Source organism: Cryptotermes secundus, unplaced genomic scaffold, assembly GCF_002891405.2.
Source record: "Cryptotermes secundus unplaced genomic scaffold, Csec_1.0 scaffold142, whole genome shotgun sequence".
Lineage (NCBI taxonomy): Eukaryota > Metazoa > Arthropoda > Insecta > Blattodea > Kalotermitidae > Cryptotermes > Cryptotermes secundus.
The window spans coordinates 1,904,552-1,923,812 of NW_019743148.1; the positions used below are offsets into that span (position 1 = coordinate 1,904,552).

At 42.7% G+C, this 19,261-nt stretch overlaps 1 protein-coding gene across 9 annotated transcripts in view; it reads left to right on the forward strand.

Moving 5' to 3' along the window:
• The window catches only part of LOC111873731 (liprin-alpha-1), a 438,279-nt gene that overhangs the window by 325,348 nt on the left and 93,670 nt on the right, over positions 1-19,261 (forward strand). For all 9 annotated transcript variants that reach the window (XM_023868665.2, XM_023868669.2, XM_023868668.2 and 6 more), the window contains exon 2: positions 10,340-10,441. In XM_023868665.2, coding sequence (XP_023724433.1) covers positions 10,340-10,441 — 102 coding nt within the window. The remainder of the gene's footprint in view (positions 1-10,339; positions 10,442-19,261) is intronic.

Sequence of the window (19,261 nt, forward strand, 5' to 3'; positions counted from 1 at the left end):
TCACTGAGCTACTTCAATAATTTCGCGACCTGTGCCCAAGCACTACGTCACTGGGCTACTTCAGTAATTCCGCTACCTGTGCCCAAGCACTGCGTCACTGGACTACTTCAGTAATTCCGCGGCCTGTGTCCAAGCACTGTCACTGAGCTACTTCAATAATTCCGCGACCTGTGTCCAAGCACTGCGTCACTGAGCTACTGCTGTAATTCCACGACCTGTGCCCAAGCACTGCGTCACTGGGCTACTTCAATAATTCCGCGACCTGTACCCAAGCACTACGTCGCTGGGCTACTCAGTAATTCCGCGACCTGTGCCCAAGCACTGCGTCACTGAGCTGCTTCAAGTGACCCACTGTATAAATAATGCTGCTGGTTTCATACAGATTTTAAGCTTGTTGCTTGTAGAGCACAGACCATTTACAAGATGATATTCCTTTTTAAGTCCTTTTCGGAGAATGAAGTTTATATCCTGGGGTATTCGTTCTCTATGGACAAATGAAGGTAGGTCTTATCACGATCAGAGCAGCTTACTTTTTTTTTTTCTAATTTATTCGCCTGAATGTAATGCATGCTGTCTGTATTAGTGAAACTGCAGAATGGCTTCCGGATTCATTAGCACAGGCTGTTTGATTTACAGTTAAAGTTGTAGATTCTAGAGGGTACTGACGTTGGTGCATAACTTTCTGGATTATTGTTTCTTTTTTACTTTGTCCATCTTCCAGTATTCTAAAGAACACCACAGATCCAGTTTTCGAATCGTTGTGTTCTTTAGAATACCAGACGATACACGAAATTCAAAAACACAGTAATCCGAGAATTCACCTTGTGTTGGCAGTGTACTTATATTGAAATGCACTACTTGGTGAAGTTATGTGGCTGTCATTTGAACAGCGAAACAAAAAATGTATTCATGTGTGATCCTTCATCTGTGTTACGAGAATCGGAGGGCGTACGTTTTGGTTCAGAGAGTGATATGAAAAAATACTGTATAAATTCCAAGCAGTGGCCTTAAAACAATATTGCCAACGTTGCGATGGCATCGATATATACAAATTTCTTGTGAAATTCGCTGATTATGAGGAGTGCTTAAACCGATGCAGGGCGCTTTAGACTCTAGCTCCGGTAGGGTGAGCTCTAATAACACAGCGTTGTCGCCATCCTCATCAAGCGTGAGTGTGCTAGGACTTCTGCAGACTGTGTGCACAAATCCAGGTGCTGTACTTGCTTCGGTCGATAGCCGTAACCAGTCGACGCAACCATATGCATCCCCCAGTCTTATGGAAACTGTTGTCAAGCAGCTGCTACAACTCGCAGCGACTTCCGCATCCGCCACCAGCACCTCGACAGCCTATCACGTGACTGGCGCGGGAAGTCCCCTCAAGAATGGAGTCAGAGCCTGCACTTGCGTCGTCCACCTGGTACTGCTGCAGGTATGGCTAGAGCGAGCTCGGAATATGCTGTATTTAGATTCATAGATGAACGATATGTTCAGGAAGTGAGTGGCTGAGACTTGTGCACCCAGGTTTGTTGAGATCCTGAAAACGTCCAAAGAGGGATGTCAGATCTCTTCGTGATATCTATCTCCATTCATTAGAGTCTTAATGGAATTTATTTGGAGGTCAGTTCTCATGGTTTGCATAAAATATTACTTCAATGTAGTTCCAACTTCACACTGAAGTCTGTATTTATTTTGCGTTTGTTGTAATCCTTGTATATTGATAATTATTTTTCTATGATTGATTGTTCTTGCACATATCACAAATTCGAAATTATTTTGTGTTTTACGTGTGTAAAATTAATGGCCTTGACAATGGAGTGGATTCCTTGAGAATACAGTGTGCTGTTTGCCGAAGTTTCACATTTAACAGGGTTGAGGACATAATTCGAAAAATGGGACGTTTGAAGAACGAGATTTATACCGTAAGTACCTGAAAATGTGCGACACGAAGTCCGTATATCCGCCTGTAATTCTGAGACATGTATCTATATGTAAAGTTACTGTATCGTTTTCATACTGTGACTGAGCATCGGTGAATAAGTTTAATGAATACGGAAGCTGATTGTTGTCATATCACTCATACTGTAAACATATTTGTATACTAAGACACGTTCAGACCTTTGATTGACACAGCCATATGTATGGTATGGTTCATTTTTCTCTAGAACCTTTGTTCGAAAAATTTTGTCTACCAACCTACCAGAGTACACGATATCATACGCCAGAAAAAAAAAAGCATGAATTTTCTTCACCGTTGAAACCTCAAATTCTGTAATGACTTCGAATCTGTCATTCTGTTATAGGCCTACAAATTTAAATTCGCTTCGTGGAGGGTGGAGTCCAACTGGGTCAACTCGGCACGGCGGCCACTGATTGGCTTATTGTACCTGCCCCGGGTGATTATGATGATGGAGAATTTGGTGGAATGAAGATTGGCAGAGGAAACCGAAGTACTCGGAGAAAACCCGCCCCAGCGCCACTTTGTTCACCACAAATCCCACTTCACCAGACCAGGGATCGAACCTTGGCCGCCGCGATGGGAAGCCACCGACTAACCGCTTGAGCTATGGCGCTGCCTATAGGCCTACAAACTTGAGCTCTTACTTTATACACTGACAGATATTTAGAAAAATGCCGATTTAGTTATGTGATTATATCGGTTTCTCAGAAGTGGAGATTAAGAAAACATGGACGCAAATATCCAGGTCTGGACTTCAAGTTCCGTGCACTGTTCCGAATCAGAAGAACGCGGAGAATTGTCGAGTTGTATCGACGTATCCGCAGTTGCCACTCCGTCACTGTTTCTGCAAGGGAGAATTACTGTTATCAAGGACGAGGGTGGCGTGAAGCGATTTGGTGGGAAGGAAGTGACGTATTGTGGTCGGTACCCTGCTGGCCAACCGGATTTGCTACCGTGTAGGCGCCATATGTTGTGTAGAGTACAGGAAACGGGGTCGTGTTGAGCGATTTGTAAATGATTGAAATGACAGCATAAATCACTTCATTTTCTGCAAGCCGCTCAGAAACTGAATTTATATTATTGTGTTATCTTGTGTTGCAGTTACGTGCCCGAAAGTTAGTAGCCTGTTCTTCTCGCATTGGCCTATAATTTGACGTCATATTTTATGTATTAATGATGATGGATGGTGCCGAGGTAGTGACTGGGCTTCACAAAGAGTCTTGGAGGAGGTGTTGTATTTTCGTTGGCTTTTCTTTCTTCCCTACTTCAGTAGTTCTCCCAAAACAGTGATGGTCAAGCAGTAATTTTGGTAGTCGTTTTATATTGATGTAAAATGTAGTCTCTTACTTAACGGTAAAAGGTAAAGAAGGCAGAGTTGCCCCTATGTTTAATTAATTAAACACTATGCAATGAAGACGTGTGGGGATTGGAAGCATAGCTCCATCATTGTTGACCTGGGCACTGGATGTAGGTGCGTGGTCACCTCCACGCCCCAGCCGCTCTAACCTCGTAAAGAACCTCTTACACCTGTAGGATAGGTTTGGTGGGCCCAGAGCCGGTCTGGACGCTGTGGATCAGAGAAAAGTATCTTGCCCCTGCCGAGAATCGAACCCCTGCCGTCCAGCTTCGAGCCCATCACTATACTGACTGAGCTGCCCCGACTCATCTCTTACATAAAGGAAGAACATAATTTACATGTTTAAATTCTGGTCTTCTGGGATACTACATCCTGTAGTATGTTAGATGGTTTCCGGGGTTTCGGAGTGACCTCCAGGCACCGGGTTCCCTCTTCGTCGCCTCCTAGAACTTGGCAGGACTACGATGGAGACATTCTAAGTCGCCTCCTCACGGGAACAGTGAAACATAGTATAAGAAAATAAATAATAGTTTAATCGTGTTTCTTAATCTTTTGATTTGATTAAGTAAGGCTAATCTCATATGACTTCAGTGTAGATATATTGTCACGTGCAGGGGGGTACGCGTGACTAATAATTGTGGATTTGCGATTTGATGATAGGTTTATTTGACGTCCATATCACAATTACACTCAATTATAATAGTTCACACACTTTTTGTGTTCTCTCGCATTCTGGTTCTTCTTCCGACTTTACTTCTGAACTCTTGACGTCACTTCTGATCTCTTGATTTCGCTTCTGAACTCTTGACGTCACTTCTGATCTCTTGATTTCGCTTCTGAACTCTTGACGTCACTTCTGATCTCTTGATTTCGCTTCTGAACTCTTGACGTCACTTCTGATCTCTTGATTTCGCTTCTGAACTCTTGACGTCACTTCTGATCTCTTGATTTCGCTTCTGAACTCTTGACGTCACTTCTGATCTCTTGATTTCGCTTCTGAACTCTTGACGTCACTTCTGATCTCTTGATTTCGCTTCTGAACTCTTGACGTCACTTCTGATCTCTTGATTTCGCTTCTGAACTCTTGACGTCACTTCTGATCTCTTGATTTCGCTTCTGAACTCTTGACGTCACTTCTGATCTCTTGATTTCGCTTCTGAACTCTTGACGTCACTTCTGATCTCTTGATTTCGCTTCTGAACTCTTGACGTCACTTCTGATCTCTTGATTTCGCTTCTGAACTCTTGACGTCACTTCTGATCTCTTGATTTCGCTTCTGAACTCTTGACGTCACTTCTGATCTCTTGATTTCGCTTCTGAACTCTTGACGTCACTTCTGATCTCTTGATTTCGCTTCTGAACTCTTGACGTCACTTCTGATCTCTTGATTTCGCTTCTGAACTCTTGACGTCTGAACTCATGACTTCACTTCGGAACTCTTGACGTCACTTCTGATCTCTTGAGTTCGCTTCTGAACTCTTGACGTCACTTCTGATCTCTTGATTTCGCTTCTGAACTCTTGACGTCACTTCTGATCTCTTGATTTCGCTTCTGAACTCTTGACGTCACTTCTGATCTCTTGATTTCGCTTCTGAACTCTTGACGTCAGAACTCATGACTTCACTTCGGAACTCTTGACGTCACTTCTGATCTCTTGATTTCGCTTCTGAACTCTTGACGTCACTTCTGATCTCTTGATTTCGCTTCTGAACTCTTGACGTCACTTCTGATCTCTTGACGTCACTTCTGATCTCTTGATTTCGCTTCTGAACTCATGACTTCACTTCTGAACTCTTGACTTCACTTCTGATATCTTGATTTCACATCTGAACTCTTCATTTACTGACGAATGCAGTCTGTCTTCTGCTTGGCGTACCGAGTACGGGACACCGAGCCGAACAGTTTATCGTTTCTTTGCTCTGAGAACAAACGTTTACATCTCCGTTGTGCAGGAAACATCTGCATAGAAGTCGCTACCTACGCAACGGATTCACATGTCACAATATGTATATGTACATGTAATGTTAGTAGCAAAACTGTATTTGAAATTGATACATTTATGGCAAGTAATGTCGGCCATGGTCATTTATATCAATATAATTAAGCGTATTTTGAAACACGATCGAGATTAATGTTACCTTATTTAACTAAAACCGTATGTGGTCGTTTTATATAGCTACTTTATTTCGTTCTGAACATGACTGTTCCATTGCTTGCCCCAGGAAGTCCGTATTGATGCTGCATATATATACTGGAAACCCATTTCACACACATGTACTGACTATGCGAGGTATCGAAACTTGTGCTTGGCTTCCCTTATCGATATAAAGTTAACAGTATTTTGCGTATGTATTTGACAGCGGGTTGGTTGCCCACTCCTGTCGCTCATAGTATACAAAATATAATATTCTGTTTGAAATGACCCCTTTTCAGGACATCTGAAATTAAGGTCGGGGGGCTGGCAGTAATTCTAACATGTTCGAGAGTCTTGCTCGCCCATTTCGTGCTGTACAGGCGGATACACCGACCTCCCAATCCACGGTGCATTGTTCACTGGAGGCGCGGGTTAATTTAATTTCAAGAAAAAAATATTTTGAACTTAAAAAGCCTGGCCAATTGACCTGATTTGAACTCCTGAGGATTCGCCGCTGGACGCCTCCTCATCATGTCATCTCAACATTCATAATATTAGCCTATAGAATGTAGATTCTGATTGCTGATTAAACTAAAAAAAACTCAAAAAGCTTGAAGCTGATTACTTACCCCGCCAGAGAGGGCTGTAGGAGAATACAACCGTAACCAGAAAACGGAAAACTTCGATTATCATTGTCCTTGTTATCCTTTGGACTTCGGCCGTGGTACCAGTGTAACATTTCAGTGCCAGCAGTTGGCCGTTAATTTGAATAACATAAGAGCCGGGCTTAATTACTCTTGTTTGGTACGGAATGGGGCTTGTAATATCCGTAGTGATACAGAGCTTTGTGTAAGTTTATAAGCTCATTTCGTTTTGTTTCAATCGGTTTATTTCTTTTTCCCCTCCATCATCCTGCAAACCTTTGCTTCGTCCTCGACTCCACGGAAGTACGCGGAAAGAATTTGTTGGTTCATACGTTGTTTGGCCGGCGATTGTACAGTTTAGGATGTCACATAATCATAAGTGCTGAGTTAACACGTAGCTAGTCGACCGATAGTTTGTACACATTACAGCCCAGCGTGTAAATATCCGATATGAAATCTCATTCCTTCTCGGTTAATGGATTTGATGGAAGCTTTTCCGACAGCATGGCGCCTATCGCTTTGAGGTTCCGCAACCCTTTGAGCAGTCCTTATGTTGAAATAACTTCTTGCCCTGTAAATAATTACACAACCGTTTGGTTTGAAGGATAAGTCCTTTAATTACCCGCTACGTTGAAAGATACTTTATGTATCTGTCAACACGATTTCGTTCCCTCAGGTTGGGGGAGTCTCAAATCTGAGACAGTAAAATGTGGCCATGAGTCCCGCTAGACTCGGACCTGAGAATGACTACACTGGCGAGGACCAGCAGCAATTGTAAACGACAGACCCATCTTCTTGTCAGACAGGATGTTACGTAATGACTATAACAACTAGTATTCCGTTGGAAAATAAAATTACTGGTCGTGAGTCTCGAGGGACCTCCAGACTCTGACTCAGAAGCAAAGTAGACAGAGTAGCAGGGAGTGTAGAACAGTAGTCGAGTCGAGTTGAGTCTTCGGAAATGACAGCTGCAGAAATGGCAAGAAAGGAATTAGATTGTGCCAAGAGGGCTTCATGTACGAGTTGAAGTTACGGTGAGACTTTACTAAATCCGTTGCCAGGATACGACTAGTGAAGGCTGAGAACCCTAGTGTACGCGCAGCGGTGAACTGTAAAGCGCGTAGAATAGCGATAGCGATGTTTTTTCTATAGCCCCTCGTTCGTACTAAATCCGTTGCAAGGATACGACTAGTGAATGCTGAGAACCCTAGTGTACGCGCAGCGGTGAACTGTAAAGCACGTAGAATAGCGATAGCGATGTTTTTTTCTGTAGCCCCTCGTTCGTACTAAATCCGTTGCCAGGATACGACTAGTGAAGGCTGAGAACCCTAGTGTACGCGCAGCGGTGAACTGTAAAGCGTGTAGAATAGCGATAGCGATGTTTTTTTTTCTGTAGCCTCGCGTTCGTACTAAATCCGTTGCCAGGATACGACTAGTGAAGGCTGAGAACCCTAGTGTACGCGCAGCGGTGAACTGTAAAGCGTGTAGAATAGCGATAGCGATGTTTTTTTTTGTAGCCCCGCGTTCTGTGTGAATGTATAAGGCGCAGTAAATGCAATCATCAGCCCAGAACCCATCTCACAAGTCACCCATTCACATGACAGTATTTAAACCTAAGCATGGATCGCCCTAATATGTTTATCTACTTTCCAGACTAATTTCAGTTGTTTACATAATTTCCTTTGTGTGTAGCAGGCCCAATATTCGTGGTAACAAGCTGCTTCCAAAAGAAAAATGCTCTTTTATTTGGAAATTATCTTGAATTAGCATAAAGGCCGTTGGGATTTCAACGGATTGTGTTTATCAACAAGAATAATTCGTCACACGTTTCTTAGTTTACTGTGATGTACCCGTATTACTTGTTTAACCCTCACGGGCTACTCAGTTCACCGTTTCACTTAATATGCACGATATGAACATTTTTTATTTGAAATTTAATAACCCTGTCGGTATTTAGGCCATACGAGGGGGTACCCAAAAGAAACCGAACTTATTTTTTTTAAACTTATTTATTCAAATTTAAAGCACAAACCTTCAAACCCCTTCAAAGTACTCTCCACTTACACTAATACACTTGTCTATTCTTTTATTCCATTTTTCAAAACATTGTCTAAATTCATCTTTTGAGATGCTTGACAGCGCCTCCGTCGTTTTTTTCCTTCACCTCAGCAACATCAGCAAAACGCTGAAAAAAAGTTTTGATCATTTCGGGACTCTTCTTTCAAAGCACAGCATGCTTCCACGCGACCTTGTTTTTGTTCAGCAGTCAGCAGTCGTGGCACGAATTTCGCAGCCACCCTTTTCATTCCCAAATCTTCTGTCAAAATTCGCTGAACTGAGCTCCAAGTCACTCCCGACAGCTCCACAATTTCTTCAATGGTCCGTCGTCGATTTTCCTTGATGATTTCACGAATTTTTTCAACATTTTCATGTGTTCGGGCCATTGCAAAAACGACGATCACACAAAACAGTTGTCACTATAAACTCTGCCGAAACTAGTCCTTACCTTCTGTAGCAACGGTAGTCGGCTTATCGACTCAGGAATGTTAGCTCTATGCGCTCATAGCGGCAAAACGCGGTACTACAAAAGCTCTGCCCACAAAAAAAATTAGTTCGGTTTCTTTTGGGTACCCCATCGTATAGCGTCAGCCCATGAACTTCTGAAGTTCAATATCATTTGACCGATGCACGGCCAACGGATTCATCGAAAGTGATTTATTTGGTGTATTGTTATATGGGCCGGTCACGGTAACCGAGCTGTCTAAGGCATGTACTGTCTTCGCTCACTCGGAAACCGGGATCGGGGTTCGAGTCCCACTCAGGACACGGATGTTCAGTGTTTGTGTGTGTGCGTGCGTTTTTCTGTGTTTGTGTACAGGTAGAGGCCTTGCGACGAGCTGATCACCCGCCCAAGGAGTCCTACCGAATGTCTAAGATCTGGTAAACCGAAGTGAAACGGAGAGTTTCATGGAGGTATGCCAAGGCCCAAATTAGGGATGTAGCCCCAAGGGGGAAAAAATGTTATGTCGATTTATCCGGTATTAAATACAACAGTCTACAGGTAGGAAAGTTCATTCATTGTGAAGGTAAATTGATAAAAAATTTGTAGAACTGGGATTTTTTTTTCGGTATTAACATTGCGGGGCTGGTTCCTAACCCCAGGGTACGAGTTGCATTTTTAATTTTTCTAAAGTGGTGGCTGAGACATGCCAACGCTGAGGAACGTATTAATAAGATGCTTATGGATCGAAGGTTATTTTATTACCAATCGTTATGTGTCAGTACCCCGTACTTGGCTGAAGTTTCTGGAAGCTAGAAGTGTCTGCCTCGTCCTGTTATCGACGTTAACATTCCTTTTCGCCCGTGGTCTGCTTACCTCAGCACTACTTGAACTTCAAGAAGGCGTGTAGATTTATCTTGAGGCTGTAGCGAAGAGAAGCATACATTCGATGTGCAGTCAGACATCACCTAACGATTTTTGTTATTTGAGCAATTTCATAGTTATTCTTTATGCAGACGTTTCATTTATATTTTATCCGCACAGAAAAGCGATTTTTTTTTGCACCAGTCTGCACAAATGAAAACTACTCCACTCATCTGTCTATGTACCTGCTAAACACCATTTCTGCTTTTCGCTATCTATCAATTAAAACTCATACAAATATCTGTTCTATAGGCTATTCCTATCAGATCTATTAATGATATAAGTGTACTGTCCCCATTCGTGGTAGCGTAGTTGGTTGAGGCATTGTGCTACAAGCAGGAAGGTCGCGGGTTCGAGTCCCGATGGGGTGTTTTTTTTTCAATTGGACCTAATCCTTCCAGCCACAATATGACCCTGGGGTCGACTCAGCGTCTAGTCGAAAGGAGTACCAGGAATTTTCCTGGGGGGGTAAAGTATGGCCGGCCCGTAAGGCCTACAACCTTACCGCCATTTGTGAGCCGATTGTCTAGCTAGATAATGTGGGAGCCTCAGTGCCTCACACCCTATGGGCCTCCATGGCTTGTTACAGGGATATCTTTACCTTTACTGTCCCCATTGGTATAGATCAGGAACGAAGTATTGTAAACACAATCCAGTAGCTAAGTACGTGGTCACAGTAGTGACAAAATTGACATTTTATGTAAGTTGACCACCCGTTTCAGTTGACCAGGTTTGGTTGGATCCACACGAGGCCAACACAGGTCTCACTGTAGACAATTTTGAAATTACTGTTGTGGAAGTATACGTGTCTTTTGTTCTGCAGGAGTTTGCGACGCTGACCAAGGAACTGAACCAAGCGCGGGAACACTTGTTGGAGCGAGAGGAAGAGATCGCGGAGCTCAAGGCGGAACGCAACAATACTCGGGTAAGTCTGAAGCAGCCGTCTTTATCTCCGAGACTCTCCGCGTCTTCATCCCGAGACTGTTGTATCGCTGTATGCATGTCCCAAGCAGCCGCCTTTATCTCCGAGACTCTCCGCGTCTTCATCCCGAGACTGTTGTATCGCTGTATGCATGTCCCAAGCAGCCGTCTTTATCTCCGACACTCTCCGCGTCTCCATCCCGAGACTGTTGTATCGCTGTATGCATGTCCCATCCCACCTTCCTCTCCCGTGTTTCATGTCCCGCCTTTAGCTTACCACCTGCTATTGAGCTGAAAGTAGCAGCGGGCTACTGGTTGGACGGACGAGGAATTGTAATTCAATTCCCGGCAGAAGAAAGAGATTTTTCTCTTGTCCGGAGGGTTCAGACTGGCTGCTGGGCCCACCCAACCTCTAGTGCTGTGGGTCCCACTGACCACTCGTCTCCATCTAGTGCCGAGGTTACGAAATGTGGAGGTACACCCCTACCCCTTACGTCTTCATGACGTTGTGCTTAATTAATTAAACACAAAGAAAACTTCACCTTTTTACCATTATCTTACCGTGTTCTTGCTAGTCACGGTAGCGGAGCGGTCTAAGGCATGAACTGTCTTCTCTCGCTCGGAAGCCGCGATCGTGGGTTCGAATCCCACACAAGGCATGGATGTGTGTTATGTATGTGTGTTTATTCTGTGTTTGTGTTGTCCAGTGTTTAGGTAGAGGTCTTGCGACGAGCTGATCGCCCGTCCAAGGAGTCCTACCGTCTGTAAAAAGATTAAAAGAAAAGCAACCTGGACACCGTAAGGCATAATAGGAACGGATTAAGTAAGTTACCATGTTCTGAAAATTCCTGATCCGTGTTCTTTCTTTAGAGAAAGGGAGGGGGTGTTTCGCCCATGTGAGATAACTTGTGAGGTTCAAGAGGTTGATGTTTTGTACTGCTAAGTTAAATTTAATTTTACATATTGTTCTTGTTCTCATAATATTGTATGCATTTAATTGCACCAGGTTTTCTTCCGAAGACCGTTTAAAAAGAGGCTGCTATTTTTTTTTTTAAATAATCAAATTATGAAAGCGAACGTTTTGACTTCTCTGGTCTAAGTAATCGCATCCAGATATTTATTTATTTACTTATTTCCAGTGCAGGGGCCAGTTGCCCGGAATGGCCTTGAGGATCCGTTGCGCTGACCACGTGACACCCTCTACCTAACACAGACACAGAATAAACACATACATATACATACATGCCTTGAGTGGGATTCGAACCCACGATCCCAGTGTTCGAACGGGCGAAGACATTTCATGCCTTAGACCGCGCGGCCATTGAGATCGGCTCACCAAATATTACTGGGTGATAAATCCAAGGAGGATGAGATTGATCGGTCATGTAGTACGCTTAGGAAAGATCAGAAAAGTGAACAAAATTTTAATCGGAAAATCCGGAAGAAAAATATCGCTTTCAGGCCTTAAATATAAATGTAAGTGTAGCCTAATATGAAAGTAGACCTTGAGATAATAGGGTGTGAGTATGTGAACTGAGTTCATCTGTCTCAGGATGGGATTCAACGGTGGGTTCTTGTGATCACGGTAATGAAACTTCGGGTTCCGTAAGCCGCGAGTAATTTCGTGAGCTAGTTGATGGTCCATTGTCTTCTCAAGAAGGACTTTGAAACGTGGAGTTAGCTTTCCATGTCTGTATGTTGTGCATTGGTAAAATGTTTAAATTCTTCAAATGCGGAACAAATGCATTTTCTGAGATCACAGATATAAACATAGATGGACATGAGATGAAAGTAATTGTTTTCTTGACTTAAATCCCTTCATACTTGCATTGAATGTTCTTTTAAAAAGTCATTTATTTATACCGAATATTGAATACCTACTTACTTACTTAATTATGGAGTGAGTCCTTCTTGAGGAGAAGCCAAATCTGCAGCTACTCAAGAAAATCCCAGCATTTTATGGAACCCGAAGGTTCATTACCGTGTTCACAAGAGCCCTCCGCTTGTCCATATCCTGAGCCAGATCAATCCATCCCATCCCACCCTGTTTCTCTTAAGATCCATTTTAATATTGTCCACCCACCTGCGCCTTTGTCTTCCCAGTGGTCTTTTTCCGTCTGGCTCCCACCAATATGCATTTCTCCTCTCCCCCATTCGTGCTACATGCCGTGCCCACCTCATCCTTCATTGAATGCCTTATAACTTTGAAATAAGAGGATGAGACCGTAGCATTAAGTTCCCAGCAGTTAGGAAACTGGTACCCTTTCGGGCGTAAGAGGTAACCTGTGTGTGACTCTGTAACTAGTAACCATATATTACACGAAGGAATCAAAGCACTGCTTTTATTTCATACATGAAGTGCTGTATTAATTTATTCATACTGTATTATTATTATTTACCGCAATTGGGTGTTCACCCGGTGGCAGTAGAACTTATACTGGTACAGACAAGCAAAGTCTATAACATAAGGGAACAAACCCCCCAGAATTCGAGGTTTATTTCAGATCTGTAGTTCCCAACTGTTAATTTACATTTCTCCCATTAACTGAATGGGTTAATCTACCGTCTGGTTAAGGTAGCTTCAAGTACTTCTGGTTTGTTACGTCTTCTTGCAATATTTGTATCGAGTAGGTTGGTCTTGTGATGGCTGTGTTGGTGTATTCCTAAATCTCAATCACTCTTGTCTGGGCGTTTCATTATTTTCTGCAGGTGAATTCTGGGACACTACCTCGAAATATGTAAGTTTTAACTCTGTACAAAAATTCTTACGACTTACGACAATCTCTCATTCAGCGGTCTGTGTCTGCTGTGACATGCGTCAAGACACGTTATCTGCGACATGATGCAAAGAAAGGAACACAGTGGAAACGAATGAAATTATGATATGAGTCATGATGCTGACGTCAACTTCATACTTACGAATCACGAATGAAACATTTGTCTCATGTCTTGATGCTTGTCTTGACGTATTTGGTCTGCGGCCTTCCTTAGACTCTGTCGCGAACTGCTATCCTGGTCGAGTGTTTCCGATTTTATTTCTAGCTTCGAGATAAATGTCTCGAAAGGACCTTCAAATATGCCAACAGTCCCTTAGCAATGGCAGTTGTTTCATCTTCTTATTTCTTTTTCTAAGCAGGCTCCTTCTGATTCATTCTCGTTATCACGGCACAAAACTTGGAAGTCCAGTCATCATTTAACGAACTCGCTACCTGCGAAGTGATTGTAGTATTATACCCCCCTCATTGGTCGAATTATTCTTCACAAGTCTTTCATGATTCACCATGTGCTTCTCCTTCCATTTTCAGTTGCTGTTGTCCGCATTTTGGATGATGACTTCCTGTTTATGATCTGTTCAGTCTGTTTAGTATCGATCTGTGAACATAATTCAGTTGAATGAATATATACATAAATATACTTATCGTGATGTTTTATGGCCATTTGTTGGGCATTTTATATTTATTCCGCTGAGAGCTAGACAACATTGAAATGCGCATAAAGGATGTTTTCTTGCATTTCATCAAATGTAAACTCTGTCATTTTGTTCTTTGCAATGAACGGTTTGGGTGAAATATAATACAAGTCTGAGCGCCTCTGCATACGTCCAAATAAAGTGAAGAGTTATCGGACCGATCTGGACAAAAGTACCCCCCATACGAAATTTAGTCTAAATCCATTAAGACGGAACACGCGTACAGGCATTCGTATGCTTTATATAGGCCTATCGCGTGAAAAGACTTAAATGTCAAAGCGTGCTAACATTACCTTGTTTTATTTCTCATGTCTGGGATACACGTCACCGAAACTGATAGTACAGTCTATTGTTGTCATGTTCTTGACGCATAGAGATGGATGTAACTGAATTGGGCAAAATTTTCAACACCTTGCGGACCAGTGTTAGTTGTCATGTGACGCCACAAGGCGACTCACTGCAGGGGGCAAACCGCTAATTGGTAGAGAGGTCAATTCAATTGTATGTCCGACTGAGCCCCTGCAGACGCCTAATTATGGTCAGCTTCTACCATGTTTGCTCAGTTCATGTTTAGGTTGTGTGTGTGTGTGTGTGTGAGAGAGAGAGAGAGAGAGGGCTAATGAGTGGGACAGAGTGTGAATGCAGTTTGCCTCTCCCGTATGTCCTGGGTGCAAACTGGTGAAGTTTCATGGAAAGTTTTGGTTTCCGAGCATAAAATTTGGACACTTTCAAATGACTAAAAATGTTCTGTTTCAACTTGGGGTACTGGCAATCCTTAATTTTTTGTATGTGTGATTTTCCTCAGTCCCTCCAGATGAATGCCGGGATAATACATTAGACCTCGTTCTTCCAAATGTATTTCGTTTCGTAATGCATCAGTCCCTTCATAATTAGATAAATCCATATTTTACATTCTTAAATAAGAATATCCCTTCGCTTAATTGAGCACCATGAAATTATGGCCTGCGGGAGTGGAGATGTAACTACACATTCTTAATTAGTAAAAAAAAGTAAAAGGTAAAGCTATCCCTGTAACAGGCCGTGAAGGCTCATAGGGTTGTGAGACGCTGAGGGTCCCACATTACCTTGGCAATCGGCTCAAAGATGGCGGTTAGGTTGTCAGCCTTACACGCCGGCCGAGCTTTACTCCCAACGAAAATTATTTAATTAATTCCTGGTACTCATTTCTGTTAGAGGCTGAGTCGACCCCAGGGTCATAGTGCGGCTGGAAGGATTAGATCAATTGAAAAAATCCAGTGACCTCATCGGGACTTGAACCCGCGACCAGCTTATAGCGTAGTGCCTCAACCAACTACGCTACCGCGTGCCCCCATACATCAGCACTAAACTGAGATGAGTAGTCGGCCTCTCAGTGCTTTCTTAAGTCATGTGGAAGAGGCTTCTGTCCCCGTATTGATAGGCTTGGGTGGGCTCCAGAACAGGTCTGAACACGGCGACGAAGGAAAATAAACCAACCTTTGCCGGGAATCGAAGTCCTATTGCAGTGTTAACTCAGAACGCGAGATTGGGTCTTGTGCTAGCCTGAATTAATGGAGTTTGACGCAAGGTACGTTGATACAATTTTGATTTAAAAGCAAAAAGTTTCTGTACTCTTATAAATAAGACATATGTATGCAAAGTGCCCAGAAGACGAGGAAGAAGACGTAAGAAGATGCTAGATGACCTTGGGGACAGAAGAGGATATTTTAATTGAAGGAGAAAGCTCTAGATCGCATTAAGTGGAGGAACTGTTTTGGAAGAGACTGTGGACCTGTCGTCTGACAGATTACTGGTGAATGAATGAAGGAAGAAAAGCTCAGTATATAAGGAAATCTTAGTAATTTGGTTCCCAACTTGATATTACCTAATTTTTCTTTAATTCGCTTAGTGGGAGGTGGAGTTCAACTGGGTCCACTCGGCACGGCGGCCACTGATTGGCCTATTGTAGCCTGCCCCGGGTGATTATGATGATGGAGAATTTGGTGGAATGAAGATTGACACGGGAAACCGAAATACTCAGAGAGAACCCGCCCCATCGCCACTTTGTCCACCACAAATCCTACTTGAGAAGGCCAAACATGGGATCGAATCCGGGCCCCCGGTGTGGGAAGCCAGCGACTAGCCTCTTGAGCTATGGCGCGGCCATATTAGCTAATTATTTAATATCGAAAACATAACACCATACTAACTGCGTGGGTATGAGTCAGAACTTCCCTGCCTTTCTTGGTAACAAATGTGCATTATCGTGGCGACAGTGCTGACCTCTATTCCCAGTCTTGATTTAGATGTAACCAGTTCATATTCCTGCATCCTCTTAATTTGAAATCCACGTTTCTGTATTAAGCCTCTGCTCGCAAATGATCACATAGAACGTGTCCCATTCCAATTAATAAGATTAGAAATGTAAGATTTGAGGCTTTCACGGCGGTGACTATGAAGAAAGCAGTCTTCTGGGATTTGGCGCCGTGTATATGTGGTGTTAACCGACGTTTCGGAGGCGATACGTTCCTCCGAAACGTCGGTTAACACCACATATACACGGCCCCAAATCCCAGAAGACTGCTTTCTTCAAGATTAGAAATGTTTATGGTGCGGATTCTTGCAAGGACGTGTTTCATCTTCATTTTATATTTAATTAAAATGTTCACTGTCCTTCCTTTGTTAATATTTTGTCTCTCTTTTCAGCATGTGCTTCACTCAAATTCCACTTTGTATTATGGGTTTTTATGGTCTTCATTGGCATTGATATGTTACACGTATTTCCCATAAATATTAATCACATGTTTATGGCGGCTGCGTTTAACGCTTATGGTTTAGCAACCTGAATGAATTGCAGCAGCTTCTGGTATATGGGCGGTAACTTAAATACAATGAAAATAAAAGTTTTGGGCGCTAGTAAGGGGAATCGTTTAGAAATAAATGTAGATAAAAGTAAATTTGTGGGAATGCTCATGTCCGGTCACCAGAATACAGGAGACAGCCGTAATGAATGGAGATCTGCCCTCCACCTTACATCTTCAATATTAAAATGGATATTAAAATATATTGGACTTGCCGATATGGACTGGATTAAATTGGCTTAGGAGTTCATTGACTCGCACTTGTGGACCTTCGGGAGATCCGTAAATAGTGAGGAATTTCTTGACCAGCTGAACTATAGCGTCGATGGTAGAGTAATTAATGAACCTGTAAGAGTATGGAATGAAAACTGGCAGGGGAACCTGTGTACTCGGAGAAAACTTTTCCCCATTGCCAGTTTGTGCTTCATAGCAGATGAACGAGTATCAACTTTCTTAGAAGAATTGTGCTCATTGGAATTAGATGGTTATGTTCCAGTTATTATGCATTTGTAGTTTGTTAATTACTTAGTAAGATTTTTTTATTGCTAGTGAGGTTGGACTAAGTCCCTTGTACTGCGGCCACTTCTGGCCTATTGTACCAGCCCTAGATGGTAGGTGAGGGTGATTGTGGAGCATTTGGTGGAATGAAGATTGGCAGGGGAAACCGAAGTACTCGGAGAAAACCAGCCCCAGCGCCACTTTGTCCACCACAAATCCCACTTGACCAGACCCCAGGATCGAACCCGGGCCGCCTCGGTGGGAATCTAGCGACTAACCGCTTGAGCTATGGCGCGGTCGTGTAAGTAAGTGCGTAAGTAGGCAATGGTTACAGCCTGAAATGGAGTCATCTTATGTGTACAGTCTCCTGATATGATTTATGTTATGTTTGTAAGCCTTCCTTTGTAGCGACAGTAAATAACCATGAATCAACCGACGTGGAACAAATCACTGAAACAGCTTACGCGGATATGGCGCGTGTTATTTAGAGCTCAGCATTCGCAGCAGGAGAAAGATATTGGCTTTGATTTGAGAACTCGCTTTGATCTGTCTGCCTCACCAACCGTAATATCAGCCTTGGATCTTGACGATATTGTTGGTTATGTTTTCTTAGAGTTGCGGTCTGGAATCCCGCTCAAGCGTATCGATCTTGTAATGTGTCTCATTACTCGAACGGATTGGAATAATGCGATATTTATAGCTAAGTTAATACACTAAACCAGGCAAATGCAAACATTTGTACTCATACTTGAAAGTAACACAGCAGATATGTCGAGCACTGTGGCCGCGCAGTCTAAGTGGCTTACGATTTTGGATCTCACGTACACTGAGACTGCGTGCTAGAATCCCTTGCTGTGCACCAATATGCACATCTGTATATCATTTTGTCTTAGAGTAATCATATGATGAGCTGATCCCCCGTTCAAGGGCTCCAGTTTGTCTAAAATATTCATTGTTTTCTACCTAATTAATCGTCTAGATGAACTAATCAATAAAGTTTGAAGACAGAAGTAGTAATAGTTATCCATTAAATGGATTTAGGCATGTAGATAGGTCCTAATAATAATACACTGATTAGTCTACTAAGTTACTTCAATATTAATCATATGATAGATATTGTCAGATGTTAGATTTGTATGACCTATAGACGGGTTTTGGATTGAATGACTGGGTTTGTTAGCACCTTTTACAGTAAGCTCGTAACTTCAAGTAATATCTTATACCGATCCGTTGCTTAGAAACGGGTTCTTTTATCGGTGCGTGCGTATTCGTTTCCTTGGGAACCTGTTTACCTAAAAGTTGCCTAGGAATGGATTATTTTGGCTTTCAGGCGTCATGTCACAATATGTTATAGTGCGTAGTTTACTATAGGAAGTTGTTATTTATAAGAGAAGTACTGGGAAGAACTAATCGCGTACCTTCCTCGATACAACATGGGCCTCATAGAAATCGATGCCTCGAACAATTCCTCGTTGCAGCGGGAACATCGTTACAGAGCCGTTGCATAGCAACGCTAGTGGGATATACGGATCCATCTCTTTGAAAATCGTACAAGTCTCCCTTTTTCCGAGTCTCTTGCACGGACTCACTCAACACAAACACTAATGCACTGAGAAGAGCACTACAGAGTGTAATCAAACGGAAGAAGAATACTCAGTGTTGCCAGCTGTAGTTCTTTCAGTGTAGCCAACACAAACAAATTGTATTCCTCAGTTTCGTTGTGTTTCCATTATTTTGTCTATCCCCTTCACACAAATCGTTTGCTAGTTGAGAGGTTGATACTAGAACGATTTTAAGGCACTAATATATAGGCCTGCATAAGTTTTAGTGAACCTTTATCTTCTGGGGAGGATGGCTATTTATTGACCACTTGAGAGACTATGGGCGTCTTTAGAAGGGTTATGCGCTATTGATGTTAGTTAGATACTGACATAAGCAACATAACCGTAAATACTCATTTGTTAGTATGAATGCACTTGCGTCCTCTCAAACATGAACGGTCTGACGTGTAATGATG